Genomic DNA, 19,423 nt, shown 5'->3' with positions numbered 1-19,423 from the left:
AGAACACATACTTTCTCTCTACACTGTTCGCTTTCTGCTAGTTTTTCAGTAACCACTTAGGGATTTTGCATTATACAAATTTCTCATCTGAACTACAAAAGCATAGACAAAAATTTTTTAAATATACTCTAAGATTTAACTTGGAGACTGTTTTCGTCACCATGAAGTTTACGGTTTGGGTTAACGTGCAGTGGGTCTACTTACAAACCAGCCAGGATAAGCTAGGGCTTGGAACTCTAACATTGTGAGAGCTTGGTCCTGATAACTGATGGTTACTGTCAGGGTAAAGTGTCGCCTGTTCGCTCAAAAAGGTTTTAAGAAGTGTGTAATTTGATTTTGTAGGCTGGAAAGCGAGTATAAAAGAAAGCGCTTAGAGGATCTCATCAAAAAGAGCTTTTTGGGGGAAAAGCTTCTCTGCTTTTGTTCTAAAAGTTGAAGGATAGTAGAAACTTGAGGTCCCTAGAAAGTCTCCCTAGCACTCTGGCGTCCAGAATTTCCGACAAGACCCACTCAAGGAAAAGAGTGAGCCCGAGGCCTACATCTTTCACTCACCTGGGGACGAGGCGTGCGTTTCTGGGTGATGGCCACTCACCTGCTTCTGGGCATCGACCTCTTGGCACAGCTCTCTCCCTTGTTCTCCTCCAGGTCACGGCTTCGGGACCTCGAAGATGTCACGGGCACAGACGTTCCCCAGCTACACCTCTGAGCCGAGCGAGGAGACTCCACAAGCCTTGTCCCGCTCCAGTAGCTACGGCTTCAGCTACAGCTCCAGTCTCATCCAGTGACGCCCGAAGAGCCGCCGAGACCAGAGAGACGCTGGCCGGGCCTGTCCGCGAGCCATCGCGCCCTCTGCCTCCCGGAAGACCAACTGCAGCCCAATTCAAAGGGCTGGGGTCTGGCCCCATCCCTGGGGAAGGTTACAAACTGGAGTCCCGCCTCCTTGATTCCGTGGCTAAGTCCTTTATTTATTGAGTTTCTTGGGGGGGGGGGGGGAGTCTGTGTTTTACAAAAAAATAGAATCCCAATCGTCTGAACAATCATTTAAATAAAATTCTTTGGGTTTGACAGTAGCAGAAGCCTGGGCACCATGAGAAGTGGCCCATGCTGGACCATCCCTGGGGGTGGGCATCACCCCCGTCCTCCCCCCTGAGGAGGGGGTCTGTCTTTAGATGTAAAAGGGACCCACCACAAGCTGTGCAGTGTGGAGGGTTTCCACTGGGATGAGTCCAGTAAGCTCTACAAATGGGATCATAACTCTACCTATGAATAAGCCCAGTGACAATTAAGGGAACACGAAGTTAGAACACACTATTAAGCAGGGCCTTGTAGCTCTACTCTGTGTGTGTCTATGTGTGTGTGTGTGTGTGTCTGTCTGTCTGTCTGTCTGTAGACAAATACAGATACAGATGCTGCTCTATGCAGCCATATCTAACGAGTTATCTATCAACGTGTGCTGAGAGATACAGGACATGCTCACTTAAATTGTTGAAAACTGTAATTTGGTGCATTAAAATTAAGATTGTTATGCTGAATAGCTCTTTTCAAAATAATGCTGTAAAAAAAAGTCTTTTTATTAGCAAAGTATGTAGTCACATCTGCTCCTGGGACAAGTGTAGGTGACAGTGTGAGTAGGGGCACCACCTTGGAAGCAAAAGAACCAGTCTAGCTGTCCTGTCCTGCACCGCTCTGTCATTCTATTAGGTACCCCTTGTTGTTGATGGTGTTTCTCCCTTTGGGCCCCTCTAAGCTCCACAGGGAAGATTGGGTATGACCCTCCCCTCATCAGCTTCCACTTCCTCTCAAGGGAAAGAAGGGTTCTAAACGACAGTCTATTTAAGGAGGAGATAAAATTACACTTTAAAAGAACTCAGCCATTCTGCAGTCATGAGAACCACAGGGACAGGATTGTAGCTATCACTTAAAGGGTCACAGATGTTGTTCTCAGAGAGCCATTGGGAGGTTGTCATTGACTGTGTAACCAGAATTTTCTGGGCTTTACTCTCCTTTTATTGGAAACAAGTTTGCTGGATTAAAAGAGAAAATGGATCCCCCCAAACTCTTTTTCATCCCTGGGACTGATGACAAGCCTACAAGCTTTAAAGGGAAGTGGTGATTCCCATATGAACTGAGGAAGTTTGGCTAATTCGGGTCAACATAGATATTTTTGCCCTTAGTTTTGGAGTTCACTCAAGTAAGAATAAAAGTCATTCTGCTTGAATTACCTAATGCCACATGCATAAGATGGTCAGCTCACAAATACTCCAGGTGGATTTAAAGAACAGCATGCCCAGGTTATGTAAGATGAAAACCTGATTTTTTTTTTCAATATCAAATTTTTTTAAACTTTCAAAGTTCATCTGTTGAAAGGGTGCCTATTTTGGTGCTCTGTGATAAGTTTTCTTTTCATCCATATCCATAGCTTGAATGCAGATTGGCAATTTCTTGTAGAGAGTTACTACTCGATAAAAATGGTATTTGGTCCCTCCTTGATAAATCTGTACTTACAGCAACTACCTAGACTCTCCATACCTCTCAGATAAGCATGAAAACCCCATCAAGAGGCTAATCATAAGAGTTAATGTGGCTGTGAAAAATAATTATCCTACGCTTTCCGGGATAAAAGGAAAATTACTCAAAGACTCTGCACCGTGAGTTTTGCTGACACAGCAGAAGAGCAGATGACTGATTCCTGACGATGATATAGCTTTCCCTGAAATCCCAGCTTTTCAGGGTTAAGTACCTCCGAATTACTTTAGCACTTGGCATTTGCTTTTGAAATGCAGTTAGTAAAACATGCCAGAGCAACTCCCAGCTGAGACTATTTGAGCACAGCTCCTAGTGGCGTCGCGCTCAGAGCAAGCCTCTCGCGGCTCCCTCAGTTGAGCCATTGCTTAGAGACCATGAGTTTCTACAAGGGACTCAGGGGGAAAGCCCCTCAGGGGTCCTGGTTTATGTCTCAGCTTTATTCATGTGCCAGAAGCACAGACAGTGAATTTGAGGGGATTCTGCTAATTAGATGGGTCTACTCTTGTGTCTGGTGGGAGACGCAATACCTGCATGAAGTAGTTTCAAGAACACCATTTGCCTGTGATCATTTCCCGGGGTCCCAGAGATTAGGTATAACCTTGGGCCAGTTCATTCAGAAAATAATGTCATTAAAAGAGTCAGTGAGAGAGAGACATTTCCTTCCCTCTTCTTTAACCCAAACTCATCACTATGAGAATAATGCTATGAAAGATTTCATGGTACGTTTTTGGAGATTTATTCTAGTATACTCCTCCAACGATACTTAAAATTATAGTTAAGTCAAAATTGCTAAATGAACAGATAGGAGAATTTGTATTAACCTAGTATACTTGACGTAAGGCAGTGCACGTTGTAATCAAAGTGACAATTAGATAAATATTCTACAAAAACCAAAGATGAAACATTTTTGAACCAGTCTCCTGAAACATCAAAAAATCAATGCCATTGGGGTACCTACAGTGGTCACAGGCATGTATTCAAGTCACTGGAGTTTGTAGGTTTGACTGAAGATGCCACTACACTTTGCAAGCATCTTTCTCTATTTAGAAAGTGTGCTATTCTTTAATGTACATGTGACTTTTTCATTGTGAGGGAAGACTGCTATGAACCAAAGACATCTTTTGGCTCCTTCTTAAACTGACTCAGTTGGCTTTCCATCCAGATTTAGACAAGTGGATGAAGATGATCACAGTTTCCATATCAAGTTGGAAGAAAGCAATGGTGAAGGAACCCAGCACAGGTTATAAAGGTTCTTCTGAGAGCATAGAAAGCCTGAAGGACATACACATTTCGTGGAAAGATCACCTGAAGGGATTTCTTTTTTATGTCTGCAATTTTTTTCTTTTGATATTATTAATTGCTGTATACATGGCTAAGAGATGACATTATGTTTATATAGAAAAGTCCAAAACAACTTTGACCCAATTGTTTACTATTCCGATAGGGGGAAAAGAAAACACGTCTTTCACTTATCATGGAATGGGTAATAGGCACTAGGAAGTAATTTATTCAGGTTGCAAGTATTTATGAATCAATAGGTTTTGGCCACTGCCACAGTTTGAACTTAATGAAATAAGAAATATATATTTACTTATATATTAGGGAAGATGCTGTTTGATAGAGCATGTGAAATAAAGTGAAACGTATTTATTAAAAGTAAATGTCACCTTTTTCACCAAGTAGTAACTAGAGTACTAGTCCTGGTATCTTGTACAATTTTCCTCTGTCTTCATTGGGCAATTATGTTTGAAAATCATTTAACACTTATAAAATGGTCAGCCACTTACACTTTCTGTCCCGTATAGAAGCAGTGGACTGATAAATAACTTTGTCAGTAATTTCTACAAATCCAATTTACTGCATGTGATATCATTATAATAGTTATTAAAAACATCATGAAAATTGATGTCTGCCCCTCATTCTTTGGCCAATATCTCAGAAAACTTTGTGAAAAAGCATGAGTACCCTACACCCTAGATTTTATGAGCCACTTCCTAAAATCAGCCATTAATGCTACAGTGCAAATGAGCTAAGGACATTATACTCTTCTTTTAAAAAAGTAGTCCAGATTTGATTTTTATACAACACAGCACAATAAGTGGGCAGTGTTCTCTCAGTGGGGCTGAGCTTTAAGACTTTAAAACTTCGTGTTTTATAACAAATACTATTCTAAAAACTTCTCAAAGTGAAAATAATACATTTTCTCCAAATCTGTCATGTCTGTCAATAGGTAGCAATTTCAAATTGCTTTATTAATCATTAACTATACTTTACAATCCCCAGTCCTTGGCTTTCTCAATATAAATAAAAATTTGCCACTATACCTGTTCTAATGATTATAATAATAGGCAATATGCCACACAAATGAACTCATAGCCTATGAAATTTACAGAGTGCAATTTCCCACGGAATGGGTAGAACAGGACAGGGACGAGTCAAGAGGGCAACAGTTTGGCTAAAACTACAAAGACTCCAGTGCAGTGTCCAGTGTTACACTGGGAATCTGCTGTCTTCACACTCTGACCTCAGTTCCATGTCACAGATGTGGCCTTCTTTACTAGTTTCACCTTGTACTAAGTATGCAATTGAAAGAATATATTGGTTGTATCGAGTTTTGAAGTTACCACAGAAAGACAACACATACCAAGGATGCTTCCCTCAGTTTAGTGAAAACTGTTAAACACAAAAGAATGTATCACAAAATACCAGTGGTTAAATGTCTCTTCAGTAACCTGAGGATCATTTTTGTACAGCCAACCTCATTTGAGTTTCAGCATGAAGACATGTGAGCAGTGACACTGGCTGGGGGCTAAATAAGTCAGAAGAGGCCAACAGCCTTACATGTGCATTCTCTCTAAATGTATGTGAAAGATTCACTCAATTTTTCTCTCAGAAACTACCACAAATCCTTACTTTTTTACTTGAGAATGTGAATCTTTGTTGTATCGTTTCTACAACTATTACAACCAGGTGAGACATGGGATAGTTTACAGACTCTCATGGACATATCCTGGGATATTGGACACATTTTCTGGACAGACAGAATGCTAGCTAGCTCTGGGAGCAATCATGTAGAATAAAGTTTCCACTTTATGTTCTGCTCAGGAGAAAATCAAACCCATGGGTATTGTAATTTATTCAAAGGCAAAGAAATGGTCAGGAATAGTTTTGCCAAGTTCCAGGCTTCTGATCAAGGAATGTTTCCTTGGCTCCATCTTGTCTCCCAGTTAGACATAGTGAGAACTGAGAAGTGCCATATGGCCTCTAAATAAATAGGCCCTTGTACAGTTAAGTGTTTCTCCCAATTTTTCAGATGTTCCTAACGCTTCCTGAACTCATCACCAATATGTTAATAGAAAGACCTGATGAGGCAATTCATTAGAATGATTATAGGTCATGAACGATTAGGATAAGTTTTATTACTCTTATACAGTCACCAAGTTTTTGTTGGAAATTCAGCTTTATTTATACTATAGTGATAGTTGAACAACAAAAACAAAAAATTAAGTAGACGTCTATGTTTTGTATTCCTACTGATTCATCGTATTATACTTGTGATTATTATTGGGGGCTCTTTGTTAGTCTATAGCACTTTCATTTAATTATCTATAGCATTCGTCACAACTTTGTTAGATAATAACATCTGGACTAACTTCTTGTCACATGAACTCAGAAAGCTTCCGTTTTCAATTGAAATTTGGGGAATGACTTTTTTTTTACATTGAAATTTCTTGCACATCAAGTTTTTTCTTACATACTTCAGTCAGCTAATTATTTAAATTAACTTTAGATAAATAATTTAAAATTTCTAAATATTATGAAAATCACATTTTACTTGTGATTTTCATTTTCATACACTTTTCCCTAGTTGAAGATTTTAACATCTTGTAAACATTTAAAGGAGAGGAAAAATACATTTTCAATTGAAATACATTAACTTCCTTCTAATGATTCTGCTTACTGAGTTTTTATTTTACCTTGTCTTCTATGCCTGCTGCACTTGTCCATATTTTCTAGTTTTAAGAAGAATGTAACTCATTTAAATTTTCTAATAGTTATTTTGGTAGGTTTAATAGTTGATACAATTAACTTCATCTGTCCGTTCCCCAATTTTAGAATGATTTTAGGCTTAGGACAACATGAAATCCATCCATTTTGTAGACACAGAATTGTGGGTAAAATGGAGCAAGGTCTCCTTCCACACAACCCCTAGAACTGTGTGATGGCTGTCTTAACACTCAAGTCACTGACAGACTCATTAGAATTGCTTATTTGCAGGAATCAGAAATTTAAACACCCAAATTCAGGAAAGAGAATATTGAGATGATAATATAAAAATTCATTTAAAAAGTCACTGCAGGATTCCTCTCAAAGAAAACATTATGAGAGGGTTTTATGGTATTTCAATATCATTAACAATTTGACAAGATGCTGAAAGGCAGGGAAAATGAAGAATAAAATGCCGGGAGTATGTTGATATTAAATTATGAAACATAAATTAACATGACGTAGGTCAGTATGAAATACTTCAATTAGTCAAATTAAGACTTACATATTTATTATGTAATTCAAGGAAAAACACTTATTCGTCTTTAAAAATACCTATATATATATATATATATCAAGGAGGGGAGTTGGGGGGGAAATGGAGCTCCATATTTTTGTGATGACCTAAAATAGAGAAGAAAGATTCTTTCCAATATAAGACACTCTCTGTTATTTTAGTTACAGTAGGTAGTATGCAAATCACAGCAACAAATCAGTTTACCCCCTGACAATAAATGAGCATGAAAGCCAGTTTCATCTTTACTATAGATGACAGGACCCTCCCAGCACCTGAAGAGGCCTCCGCTTACTCTCTCCACACAAGCCCTAACACACACACACACACACACACACACACACTTTTGACTTTTTACTTATTGTATATGTCACACTATAATTATCTTTTTCTTAGGTTCACACACAATTTTCCCATCTTATAAAATCCTTACCCCATTCATCGTCCAAATATATTAAGTTATGTGCTATATGTTTGCTTTCTGTAAATTCTTTTAAATTATTTTATATATACTTTGTGAAGTCTTGTACTGCACATTGTAAACAGATGTCTTTGATCACTGATTAAGTTCATTGTTTAAGAGAATTTTGATAAAAATAGCTTTGAACATTTGGCCCTTATTAAGAAATAAAATAACCCACTGCAAATTTGCTTATATTGGAAAATGTATGGCTTGACATTCTTTATTTTTAATCACAATCTATTTCAGATAAATAATAATTTGGGGATCTGTACCTAAATACTAGTTGGGCCACCTTTGGGAAGGGAATGCAAAGAAATAACTGTCCCTGGAAACTAAATGTGAATTTCTGACAGAACAGAAATATTGTTATAATGAGGCAATAATAAAATTAGGAAATTAAATTCTTTTAAAATCTGTCCGTGTGATTTTTCCCCTTGATAAAATACATGAAATGCACAGTTCAAGAAGTATCTTCTTCTGAATTCATAGTTTCTTATATCTTAATCCCGAATAGATAAAACTTATTAATGTGTTACTCGTAAGTCTAAGAAATTTACAGATGATATTGCTGTCAGGAGGATAAATTATAGCTGTGCAATATTAAAATTTCTCCCACCACTTAAAAAAAGGTAAAGCAGTTTTAAAAAATATTACTTTACACCACAACTTTGCATGATGGAGATTTTGAACATCTAAATTGATGGCTTTTACTTACAAGTTATTTAATATTGTTAGCACTGTAATATCATATGATTTCCTTACATTTTTTGTTATGTGATAAACTGTAACTATGTAATTAAACAGAATTCTGACAACCATATTCTGCTAAACTTTAAAATGTCACTTATTCCTTTACTTATTGGCTTGCTATTTTCAAAATAAAGTAAAAGAAGGCCCTTTATTAAACATAAGATTACTGAGAATGTATTATGTATTTCCAGTGTTTTCTTAACCCTATATTATAGTAGAATATAATTTTTATTATGCTGACTCTGGTTTGGTGGAATCATAGAACATTAATATTGAAAATGACATTGGCAATCAACACTGATTTTTCTAGTGAAGTGACCTCTAGAGTTTTTAAGTGGCTTTCACAGTGCCACACAACTAGAAAACAGCTTTTCCTCCAGCACTATCTCATCCTTTAAAAACCAAAAAAAATAACTGAAAATGAACATTTGGCAAAGATTTAACATCCAGAGTGAAGTGCGTGTGTGCGGTCATAACTTCACTAGAGATCAGTGACTTCCTTTATTATTTTCCATCCCACGAGACAGAACTCTTTGTCAACTGAATTTTGGACCAATCTGGAAATGCTTACAGAATCTGTGTTTCAAACTTAATCTTTAACTGTTAACTAGGTATTTCTAGTTAGTTTACTGATTTTTTTTTTTTTTTTTTTTTTTGCTTTTTTGCTTTATAGGACTGCAAGTGTGGCATATGGAAGTTCCCAGGCTAGGGATCAAATCAGAGATACAGTTGCCAGCCTACGCATTGCCAGATCAGCCATGTCTGTGTCCTACACCACAGCTCATGGCAATGCCGGATCCTTAACCCACTGAGCAAGGCCAGGGATCGAACCTGTGTCTTCATGGATACTAGTTGGGCTCATTACCACTGAGCCACAACAGGAACTTCCTTATTCAATCAATTTTGAGTATTTTTCCTTTTAGAGAGTGTTCCCTTTAAAGAGGTGGTGAAGATTCCACAATACCAGAGAAATCCAAATTAGTGAAGATGTTTGGATCAAGCAGTCAGTCCTAGTGGTAAAAATGTCTTACTCCAAGCATATCTGAACAAAGTCATGAATTTGAAGAAAGAACTGAAAAAAATAAGAGTGCTTTCAGTTCTGTGTAGCCAATAGAAGCCTGGAAAATGATAGTAGTGGCAATGATGATGCAAACACTCATTCTTTCTAAATCCTGAATGAAATACAGCTTATTCTGGATGTGACTTTTTGTGCCACTTTCTAACAAATTGATAATGTGAACTTGATGGATTTTTCTTTCCCTTTCTGTCACTATTAAAATCACAGGGATTATATTTACAGGGGAAATTGTCTTTCTGAAAAGTGCAAAGGTTTGTGTAAATTTAGAACTAACATAAGAGAAGGTATTTAATAAAGGCATGTCAGAAGGCATAGCCCAGTAGCAATAACTATGCTATTTTTATAATGTACAAAGAAAATCTCCAAAACTGCTCCCCTTATTTCCAAGTTACTCAAGAAAAATATTCGACAAATATACCTAATTTTGACATCCATATGCTGAATAACAAATGTTTGAGAAAGAACTGGATAGAGTATATAAATATTCCTGGAAACACAAACTATCCTAATATCTAGGTGTTTTAGGAAATCAGCCTGGTAATTTAGATCATCTCAAAGGCCTGTCAGTGTCTAAATACTTATTGACAATTTGCTACTGACAAAACATGAGTAGAAGGCATAGAATAGCTCTTGGCTCTTGGTTCTTGGTTCTTGCCTCCTTTTAACTACTTTTTCTTTTTCTTTTTTTTTTTTTTTGGCTTTTGAGCCCCTCGCCCTCTGCATCAATATGGAGTTCCCAGGCTAGGGGTTCAATTGGACCTGTAGCTACTGGCCTAGCCAAAGCAACACAGGATCTGAGCCGTGTCTGCGACCTACACCACAACTCATGGCAACGCTGGATCTTTAACCGACTGAGCAAGGCCAGGGATTGAACCTGCATCCTCATGGATGCTAGTCAGATTTGTTAACCACTGAGCCACTACAGAAACTCCCTTTTAATTACTTTTGATACACATCAGTGTCAGGAGGGCACTCTGATGGTAAACGGGTATGTGGCTTTCCAAGAAAGATAGGAGATGGCTAGAAATAAGGGAGCAAGGGAAAAAAGAGGGACCAGCCTCATCAGCTTCCTAAAGCCCTTTCTCAAAGCTGTCACTGCATTTCTCTCCTCCTGCCCCTCCCCTCCCCCTTCCTTGTTCTTTCTCAATCTCTCTCTCTCTCTCCATAGTTAGACCCTGCTTTGTTTTGTTTTGTTTTGTTTTTAAATCACAGGCAATTAATTAGCCAGTGTAATTAACATAACTCAAAAATAACCTCTTGCTATTTCAATTGTATAAATTTTGTTAAACCACTTGTTATAAAATTCTGTATTCCTCTTGATACAAACAGGTACATAAGACAAATAAGCACCCACCATCCCTCTCTATGTGCATGTGAATTACAGAGACCCATTTTACATATCTTACACTCTTCTGAATATTTGTAAACTTTAGTTATAAAGTAGCCAAAAGAAAAAAATACTACTTCAAAATTCAATTTAAAAAACGTTAATTGAATCTACTAAGAGCTGGGAATTCAACAGTGGGTAAGATTTGGATCTTCCTTTAAGGAACACATCATTTAAGGAAAAAGATGCATTTCAAGTCATGAAGCAGGTATATTCAGTCTAGTTCTGTTCAGCCAATGTCCCTTGACTTAGTAAAGTCCTTTCTTGTTCTAATATCCATTTAAAAATGTACTTTTGGCTTTCCCCTCATGGCTCAGTGGTTAACAAATCCGACCAGGAACCATGAGGTTGCAGGTTCTATCCCTGGCCTTGCTCAGTGGATTAAGGATCTGGTGTTGCCATGAGCTGTGTTGTAGGTTGCAGACATGGCTCGGATTCCCCGTTGCTGTGGCTGTGGTGTAGCCTGGCAGCAACAGCTTCGATTAGACCCCTAGCCTGGGAACTTCCATATGCTGTGAGAGCTGCCCTAGAAAAGACAAAAAGACAAAAAAAAAAAAAAAAACCCAAAGCAAAACAAAAAAATATGTAATTCTATTTCAGAGACCTAAATAGATAGAGCTCTATGTCAAAAACAATAAATATCAGAGTTCCTGTTGTGCGTCAGCAGAAACGAATCTGACTAACATCCATGAGAATGCAGGTTCAGTCTCTGGCCTCACTTAGTGGGTTAAGGATCCAGCATTTCTGTGAGCTGTGGTGTAGGTCATAGATGTGGCTCAAATCTGGTGTGGCTGTGGCACAGGCCAGGAGTTACAGCTCTGATTTGACCCCTAGCCTGGGTGTGGCCCTGGTAGGGCCATTAGCCAGAACTAATCCATTTCACTCACTCTAACTATAGGGGCCACACTCTCAGTGAATGTGCTACTCAGCTCCCCATGCCCCACCCCCACTTTCCCACCATCTGGCCTTCTTTTTCAATACTGAGTGGGGATGGAATTCTAAATTCTAAATTGCACAGATCATTGAGAGAGAGCTCTAAGAAATGTAACTAAAATGAATCATTATAAATTTAGAAATTGAAATGGGATGACTAGGTGTTACATAGGAAAGACTGTCCACTGCCACTTTCAATATGGTGTGCAACTCAGATTTATTTGGGGTAATATTTGATAGCTAAGATAAAATCAATATTGCATATAGTATAAACTACTCACTATATTTGTGAACAAAATGTAGTAATTCCATCCTTCATGTGACATCTGTCCTTCCCAACTCTTCATAGAGATGTAAAATGTATATTATCCAAAAGGCACTCGCCCCTAAAAGATATATTAAGATATTTGATATTTTAGACAATAACATGTATATGCTATATTTAACCGTGTGTTTGAATTGGGTTTATGGATGTGGCAGAGCATTATTTTTAATATATCAGAACATTCTGAGCTCTCAAATAATTCAGGTCATTTCTGACAACTCTTGAGTAAAAGAGATCATCTTTGTCTTTATTTGGTTCCAATCTAGACACTGTCTTCTTCCTGAGGCCTAAATGGTATGTGATTCTTATAGTAATAACTGATGGTTATTATTAACATTGTTCCCTAATCTGGAAGAGATGGTAATAGTGGGTTGTTTTTTAGTCTAACTTAATAGAAATGTTCAACTTCACCACTACTTCCACTACATGTAAAGAGAGAGGGTAGAGTTTTAGAAGAAATTGTTGAATGATCTATTTAGAAGAGCTTTGCAGTATTTTGGTTTATGTCTACATGGAGTGAAGAAGCTATAGGGCAACTCTGTCTTGGCTCTATTGTTTATGTTAAAGCGTCTCTTTTATACATTTATGAAAGCATACAACTAACTAGCACGGTGTAGCAGGCCCACTGTGTAGACCTTTCTCAAGTTGCTATTCTGTCTCGTTTATTTTTCTTTCCATCATGTCTTCTCCCATAGAAGCCTAATATTTATATTTATATATATATATATACATATGTAATATGCATGTGTATGTATATAATATATATCTGATCATGCTGCCACTGCCTTTTTTTCTCTTACCCATGCATTCTTCTAATTCTCATTTACGTTTTGTGCAACTAATCCTTAAAATAAATTAATATTGAATATATGTAACCAGGGAAACACTTTTCTGTGACTTACATTTCATTCCATTTTAGCAGAATCCAGAAAAAGTCATTAAATCTGGTGCCTTAGACTGTGTTCTGTGATAGGTGGGTGTTCCTGACAGTTCCTCCGACTTGGTTTTTGCTGACTTTGTAGACGACACCTTACTGTCTTCTTGTTGTTTGAGATGGAATGTCACTTTATTACCCTTGGCTTCTTTTTTGGACTAAAAATTTTATGAGGCCTGACATTGATCTGAATAGTCAGGGAAACTGAGTATGGTCGTATGGTCTCATACTAACCTTCAGATTGTATTCTATATTTTATTTGTGCTCGGTTTCCATATACCATAAATATTTTGTCAGCTGGGTCTGTGACTCATGAAAGTGGGCCAAAAATCATCATGGAACAGAGAGAGTCAGATGGGTTGGATTCCAGTGTCAGGCAACCCTAGTGAAACATCACAAGATCAGGACAAAGAAATAGGTCAGAAACCAAAAGAGAAGAAAATATATGTATTAAAATCATGAAGGGAAGGACTTTCAGGTTTAATGCCAACCTATAAAGAGCCCAGCAGTTGCCATGATTATAACAATAAAAAGCTGGACAGAGTGAAAATCAGAAAGTTTCTTGGACCTATCAGAGAACTGATGCTCCAAAGCAAAAAATCACCCCCCACCCCCAAATCTGCAGAGACAGACACAACCAGAGAACTACAGCAGCTAGTGTCTCCTCACCTGGAGCAGAAACACCGGGGCCATAAACTAATAGGAAGATCTAAATGGTGAACCACACAATTTGCTGGATGTAATTGTGGGCTAATATGAGTGTGAGAAACTCATGGGGACCATAGTCTGAGAGGGAACCCTGAAACCCACCAGATTCTCATCATAAGAATCCAAGAAAGATCCCCTCATGGATCTGGCAGGGGAAGGGGCAGGATCGCTAATGTGAAATAAGCCAAGAGACTTCTCAGTAACAAGACCCACACTCCAGAGAAAAGGACTTTGTTAAAGCATGATTCTTGAATCTAGTCCTAGCTCCTGCTGTATTCCTATCTCACTTAAGGAAGAAAAATAAAAAATCACAGAAATAGGTCGATAACTCTGCAGCCAGGAATTGGGGTAGACGTCGGCGGGGGGGGAAGCAATTTCACCAGAGAAACCTTTGTAAACAACACAGACCAGAGTCATGGGCCTACTGAAGGACAGAGACTTAATCACAGGATGAGAAAATGCCCCCCTTTCCCACCACTCACCATCACACCAGCAGGGATTCAAGAAAGTATCAGCAGATTGCAGATCAAGAGCTGCAAGAGAGAGAAATTCCCTCTGTGGAGTACTTAGGAGAATTTGTTGTTGTTGTTTTTGCTTTTTTTTTTTTTTTTTTTTTTTTGCTTTTTTGCTTTTTGTGAAGTCTCCTGAGAAGGAAAGGAGGGCACATGTGAAGCCCTCAGGGCACACTTGTGACTACGAATGTGTATGAGGCGGAGTAAAGTGCACATCCAGGTAGAGAACAGGCTGTTGTGTGCTTGAGGGTCAGGGGCAGCTAAGAGGACAGCAGAAAAAGCCCAAGACACTGCCAGGAACATTCATCCCGAGGGGAGCCTATGTCTCCTGATCTCAGGAGTTCCTGGGCTGAGAAGGGGCTGGAGGAGAGGATGGTTGGTTCTTGGATGAGAAACACCTGGGTGCCCTAATTGCCAGAGGCCCTTATTCTAGACTTGTCAGTTTGGGGTCTTGTTCATGCCACCTTTCAAGCAAGCCCCAATCAATGTCAAGACCTCTCAACCCTCAGTCAGAGTCACAGTGCTCCACAGCTCACCCCAAAGGCCCAGAAGGGGCAGGATTGACCCAGGCCAGAGAGGGGATATGTACTGCACATGAGTGGCCCAAGAGTCCATATACTTCCAGAGGCACCAGTCTAACATCTGCCATGGTTCAAGACCACAGCTGTACATAGATGGGACATGATAACACTATTTGAAAGAAAGCTGGTGGAGCTCTTTAATTTCAGGTAAAGCAGACTTCAGAACAAGGAATAACATTGGGAGAAAGGGCATTACATGTGATAAATTGTCAATTCTCTGGGAAAAACTAACAATCCTAAAAGTGTATGTTCCTTATAACAGAATATCAAAATATATGAGGCAAAAGCTGATTAAAAACTGTGAGGTGACATAGACAAATCCACAGCTGTAGTTGTGGACTGCAACATGCCTCTATCAGCATGTGATAGATTAAGCAGAGAGAAAATCGGAAAGGACATGGTGACCTGAACAGCGCTATCAGTCAGTTTCATCTAGTGGACATTTATAGGATATTGCATCCAACAGCAGAATGCACATTCTTCTCCAGCTCACATGAAATATTATCCAAAATATACCATATTCTGGACCATAAAACACACCTTAACAAATTTAAAAGAACAGAAATCATACAAGTAATGTTCTCAGACTATAGTAAAAATTAAATTAGAACTCTATAAGAGAAATGTAGTAGAAAAATCCAAAAATATAGAGGTTTAAAGAACACACTTTTAAATAACCCATGAGTCAAAGAATTCTCAAGAGTAATCTAAAAATATTTAATTTAGATAAAAATGAAAATACAGCTTACCCACATTTGTGGGATGCAGTGAAATTTATAGCATTAAATGCCAAGTCTGGAAAGGGAGAGAACTCTAAAATCGCTAACCTAAGCTTCCACTTAGATAACTGGAGAAAGAAGAGCATAGTAAATCTAATGCAAGCTGAAGAAAGAAAGTAATAAAAATTACAGCAGAAATCAATGAAATTGAAAACAATAGAGGAGTTCCCATTGTGGCACAGTAGAAATGAATCTGACTAGTATCCATGAGGATGTGGGTTCAATCTGTGGCCTTGCTCTGTGGGTTAAGGATCTGGCATTGCAGTGAGCTGTGGTATAGGTTGCAGATGTGGCTCAGATTCCGTGTTGATGTGGCTGTGGCTGTGGCTGTGGCTGGGAGTTGAGTTCTGATTCAGCCTCTAACCTGGGAACTTCCGTGTGCTCCAGGTGCAGCCCTCAAAAGAAAAAAAAAGAGAAAAGAATAGAGAAAAATCAATGAAACCAAAATTTAATTCATTGAAAACATAAAAAAATTAATGATTCAGCAAGCCTAATCAAGAAAAAAGACAGAGATGCAAATTACCAATATCATAAATTAAAAGGAGTCATCATCACAAATACCCAACTGCAGATACAATTGGATGTTAAAGGGTAATAATAGAATGTTAGAAACAACTCTATGCCAACAATTTGATAACAAATAAAATAGTCAATTCCTTGAAAGATTTAAACCACCAAAACTCACACAAGGAGAAATAGATGAACTGTACAGCCCCATAGCTATTAAAAGAAATTGAATAAAAAATTAATAACTTTCCAAAGTGAAAGTACCATTCTACCAAATGTTTATGGAAAAAAAAATAATACCAATTCTCTACAACTCTTCCAAAAAACAGAAGCAAAGAAATCATGACCTAACTCATTCTAGGAAGTCAGCATTAGCATAATATCAAACCAGATAAAAACACCGCCAGAAAAATGCAAATGTCTTCCATAAACTTAGATGAAAAAAAAAATGATCTTTTAGGAAACCAAATCTAATGATATCTAAAAATAATTTTAGTATCAGTAGAGATTTATTACTTTTTTGCAAGTTTGGTTCAACATTCAAAATTCAACAATGTAATCCATCACATTAACAAGTTAACAAAGAAAAAAAATATGGTCATATAAGTTGAAGCAGAAAAGACATCTGACAATATACAACATCCATTCATGATTTTAAAAAACATCCTCAGCAAGTTTATAGAAAAACTTTCTCAACTTGATAAAGAACATCTATAACACGCCCATAGCTAAGATCATACATGATGATGAGAGAAGGCAAGAATGGGTTGTCGGATCACTCCTATTCAACATTTTACTAGGAGTCCAAGTACTGCAATAAAACAAGTAAAATAACTAAATGAATAAAGATTTGGGAAACAAGAAATGAAACTATATTTATTTGCAGAAGACGTGATTGTCTATGTAGAAAATTCCAAAGAATCTACCAAAAAATCTTGAAACTAATAAGCAAGTACAACAAGATAATAGGATACAAAGCATACTAGTACTGTACATATTTGGTTAAATACACACCTAAGTATTTTATATGTAGATTTTTGGTGGTATGAAAATGACATTGATTTTTAAATTTGTAATTCTGATTGTTCATTGCTGGTATATAGGAAAGCAATCGACTTAAAAAATAATACGTTGACTTTTTTATGCTCTTACCTTGCTATAAAGAGGACGCTTGTAAGAGGTCCTGCGAAGCTGTTGCTACTGGGTAGCTATTGTCTCTGGGGTTCTGCAGCCAAACATGTAGCAATATCTGGACTGACTGTTGGCCAGCAGGGTCGGCAGTCAGGAAGAGTCGGACATGCAATAGAGGGGAACAAAGACAAGCTGCAACTTGCCGCCAGACCTTCTCCACCTGTCCATCAACATTGTTTAAAGTGACCTATAGAGAGTAATATCCAGTGTCCCACATCTCATGCAAGTTCCATTTTGGGCAATTATAGCCCATACCTATGTAAATGAGTAGATTCTAGGACTTACAGTTCCTCTCTGAATCCAAGTGACAAAATACAGTCTAGCACACAATTTCTCTGGATCTGTTTTGCCTCAACATCAATTAGGATAATAATATTTGGCTTGCCTACATCTTAGAGTTGTTTTAAAAATTAAATGGAAGAATGTGAGAAATTGCTTTGAAAATTATAGTGCATAGTAAAAACAGATAACATTTTTGTCTATAGTTCAAATGTATAATAGCTAGCTATTCATTAGCCATTGAAATGATGATCAAACAGATATTTGAGATTTGAGAAGGGCTAGAAGTCTTGTATGTATCTAGAAGCTATTAAGCCATTACATTTCTTTGTACATTTATTGTATGAGCTAAAAAAATCAAAATTTTCTTCTGATGATCTTCATTAGAAATGATAAAATTAGGAGTTCCCGTCATGGCACAGTGGTTAACGAATCCGACTAGGAACCATGAGGTTGCGGGTTCGGTCCCTGCCCTTGCTCAGTGGGTTAACGATCCAGAGTTGCCGTGAGCTGTGGTGTAGGTTGCAGACGCGGCTCGGATCCCACGTTGCTGTGGCTCTGGCGTAGGCCGGTGGCTACAGCTCCGATTTGACCCCTAGCCTGGGAACCTCCATATGCCGCGGGAGCGACCCAAGAAATAGCAACAACAACAACAACAACAACAACAAAAAGACAAAAAAAAAAAAAAAAGAAATGATAAAATTAAAAAATGAGATAAATTAGCTCAATTGAATGCACATCAAAAAAGTAGCAAGAAATTTAATAACACTGAAAGTAAATTGAGTTCAGTCTTACCCAATTATCAGATTAAAGAATAATGGTCTTATTCACTATAAGTATTTTAAATACCTAGAATAAATGCTGGCATGAATAAGTGATTAAATAAGAAGGAGACTATTTTAAGAATGAATTTTCAGAAAAATACAAAATCAGTGGCAATCAAATATGGAAAAGTGAAGAAAGTTGTCAGATCTCAAAGTGGACCATTGCCTGGGGACCATTGGAATTGCCACTTTTTATGCATTTTCCAAGCTTATTTCATCAGTGTCTTGAAACTGCTATGATCCACCCATAGCAACTTTTTTCTATAATATAGTGTCTACTTCTAATGCTTATAATCAATATCTCTAACTTTTATAGACGCAAACTAAACGTAACAGGCTTCTTACTGTGCCTTTTTCTGGGCACCGCTTAAATTCTTGTAATCTGGAATCTGGTACCCTTTTATACTGAGAAAATTTCTAGAATTGATTCCGGGTTGTATGGTCCTCTCTCTACTTTTTTCTGGATGTAAGGAGACATCAGGACAACAGCTATTCGGAAAGAAAAACTGTCAAAGTTCTAGGATAACTTTCTTAGGACAATGAGATTATCTAAATATCTACAGTTATCACAGAGGATCCTGAGAGATCAGTTAGATCACTGGGGAAGAGTTTGAGGTAAATATATGGTGAATACAAAAAGATAAAATTATTACTTCTTGGTAGGAAAAAAAACTTATGTAGAAGAGAATGTACAATCATTTTTATCATGTTATTCAACTGAGAGGAGCATCGGTAAAGTTATTAAAAATAAACACAATATTGAAATAATCAAAATTTTAAGATAAATATTTTGAAAGATGGACTTCTGAGAAAGGTATGTGTGTGCAGTGAGTTTGTGGAGAGGAAGATATCTAAATCAATAAAGAATGTCTAAAATTGAAAAAAAATGGTAGTGATATAAATATGCTATTCAAAAAAGTAGAAAAAATAATCAGAAGTGAAATTTGTTGTCTCAAAGGAGATAAAATGAAAAAAACATGCAACTACTATTTTTCGTCAAAAAAAAAAAAAAAAAAAAAACCCTTGCACAGCACACTTTGACTCTTTGAACTACACGTACTTACTGAATGCTGCCTTAAGACAGA

At 37.5% G+C, this 19,423-nt stretch overlaps 1 protein-coding gene and 1 long non-coding RNA gene across 6 annotated transcripts in view; one reads left to right on the top strand and one right to left on the bottom strand.

Moving 5' to 3' along the window:
- The window catches only part of LOC102162853 (uncharacterized), a 72,361-nt gene extending 71,551 nt beyond the window's left edge, over positions 1-810 (bottom strand). Inside the window, exon 1 of one of the 2 annotated variants that reach the window (XR_014841080.1) lies at positions 593-810. This is a non-coding gene — a long non-coding RNA (uncharacterized LOC102162853). The remainder of the gene's footprint in view (positions 1-592) is intronic. The other variant, XR_014841085.1, reaches the window with a different exon arrangement.
- The window catches only part of DOK6 (docking protein 6), a 402,580-nt gene extending 394,103 nt beyond the window's left edge, over positions 1-8,477 (top strand). For 2 of the 4 annotated variants that reach the window (XM_021099328.2, XM_085018104.1), the window contains exon 8: positions 646-8,477. In XM_021099328.2, coding sequence (XP_020954987.1) covers positions 646-785 — 140 coding nt within the window. In that variant the 3' untranslated portion in view covers positions 786-8,477. The remainder of the gene's footprint in view (positions 1-645) is intronic. The other 2 variants (XM_021099323.2, XM_085018102.1) reach the window with 1 other exon arrangement.
- The last annotated feature ends 10,946 nt before the right edge of the window (positions 8,478-19,423 follow it).

Source organism: Sus scrofa, chromosome 1, assembly GCF_054392235.1.
Source record: "Sus scrofa isolate SSC_HxYL_T2T_F1_AM1 chromosome 1, Sscrofa_HxYL_maternal_Yorkshire_Landrace_v2.0, whole genome shotgun sequence".
Lineage (NCBI taxonomy): Eukaryota > Metazoa > Chordata > Mammalia > Artiodactyla > Suidae > Sus > Sus scrofa.
The sequence above is the reverse complement of the archived record's forward strand: the minus strand, read 5'-3'. Positions and strand labels throughout refer to the sequence as shown.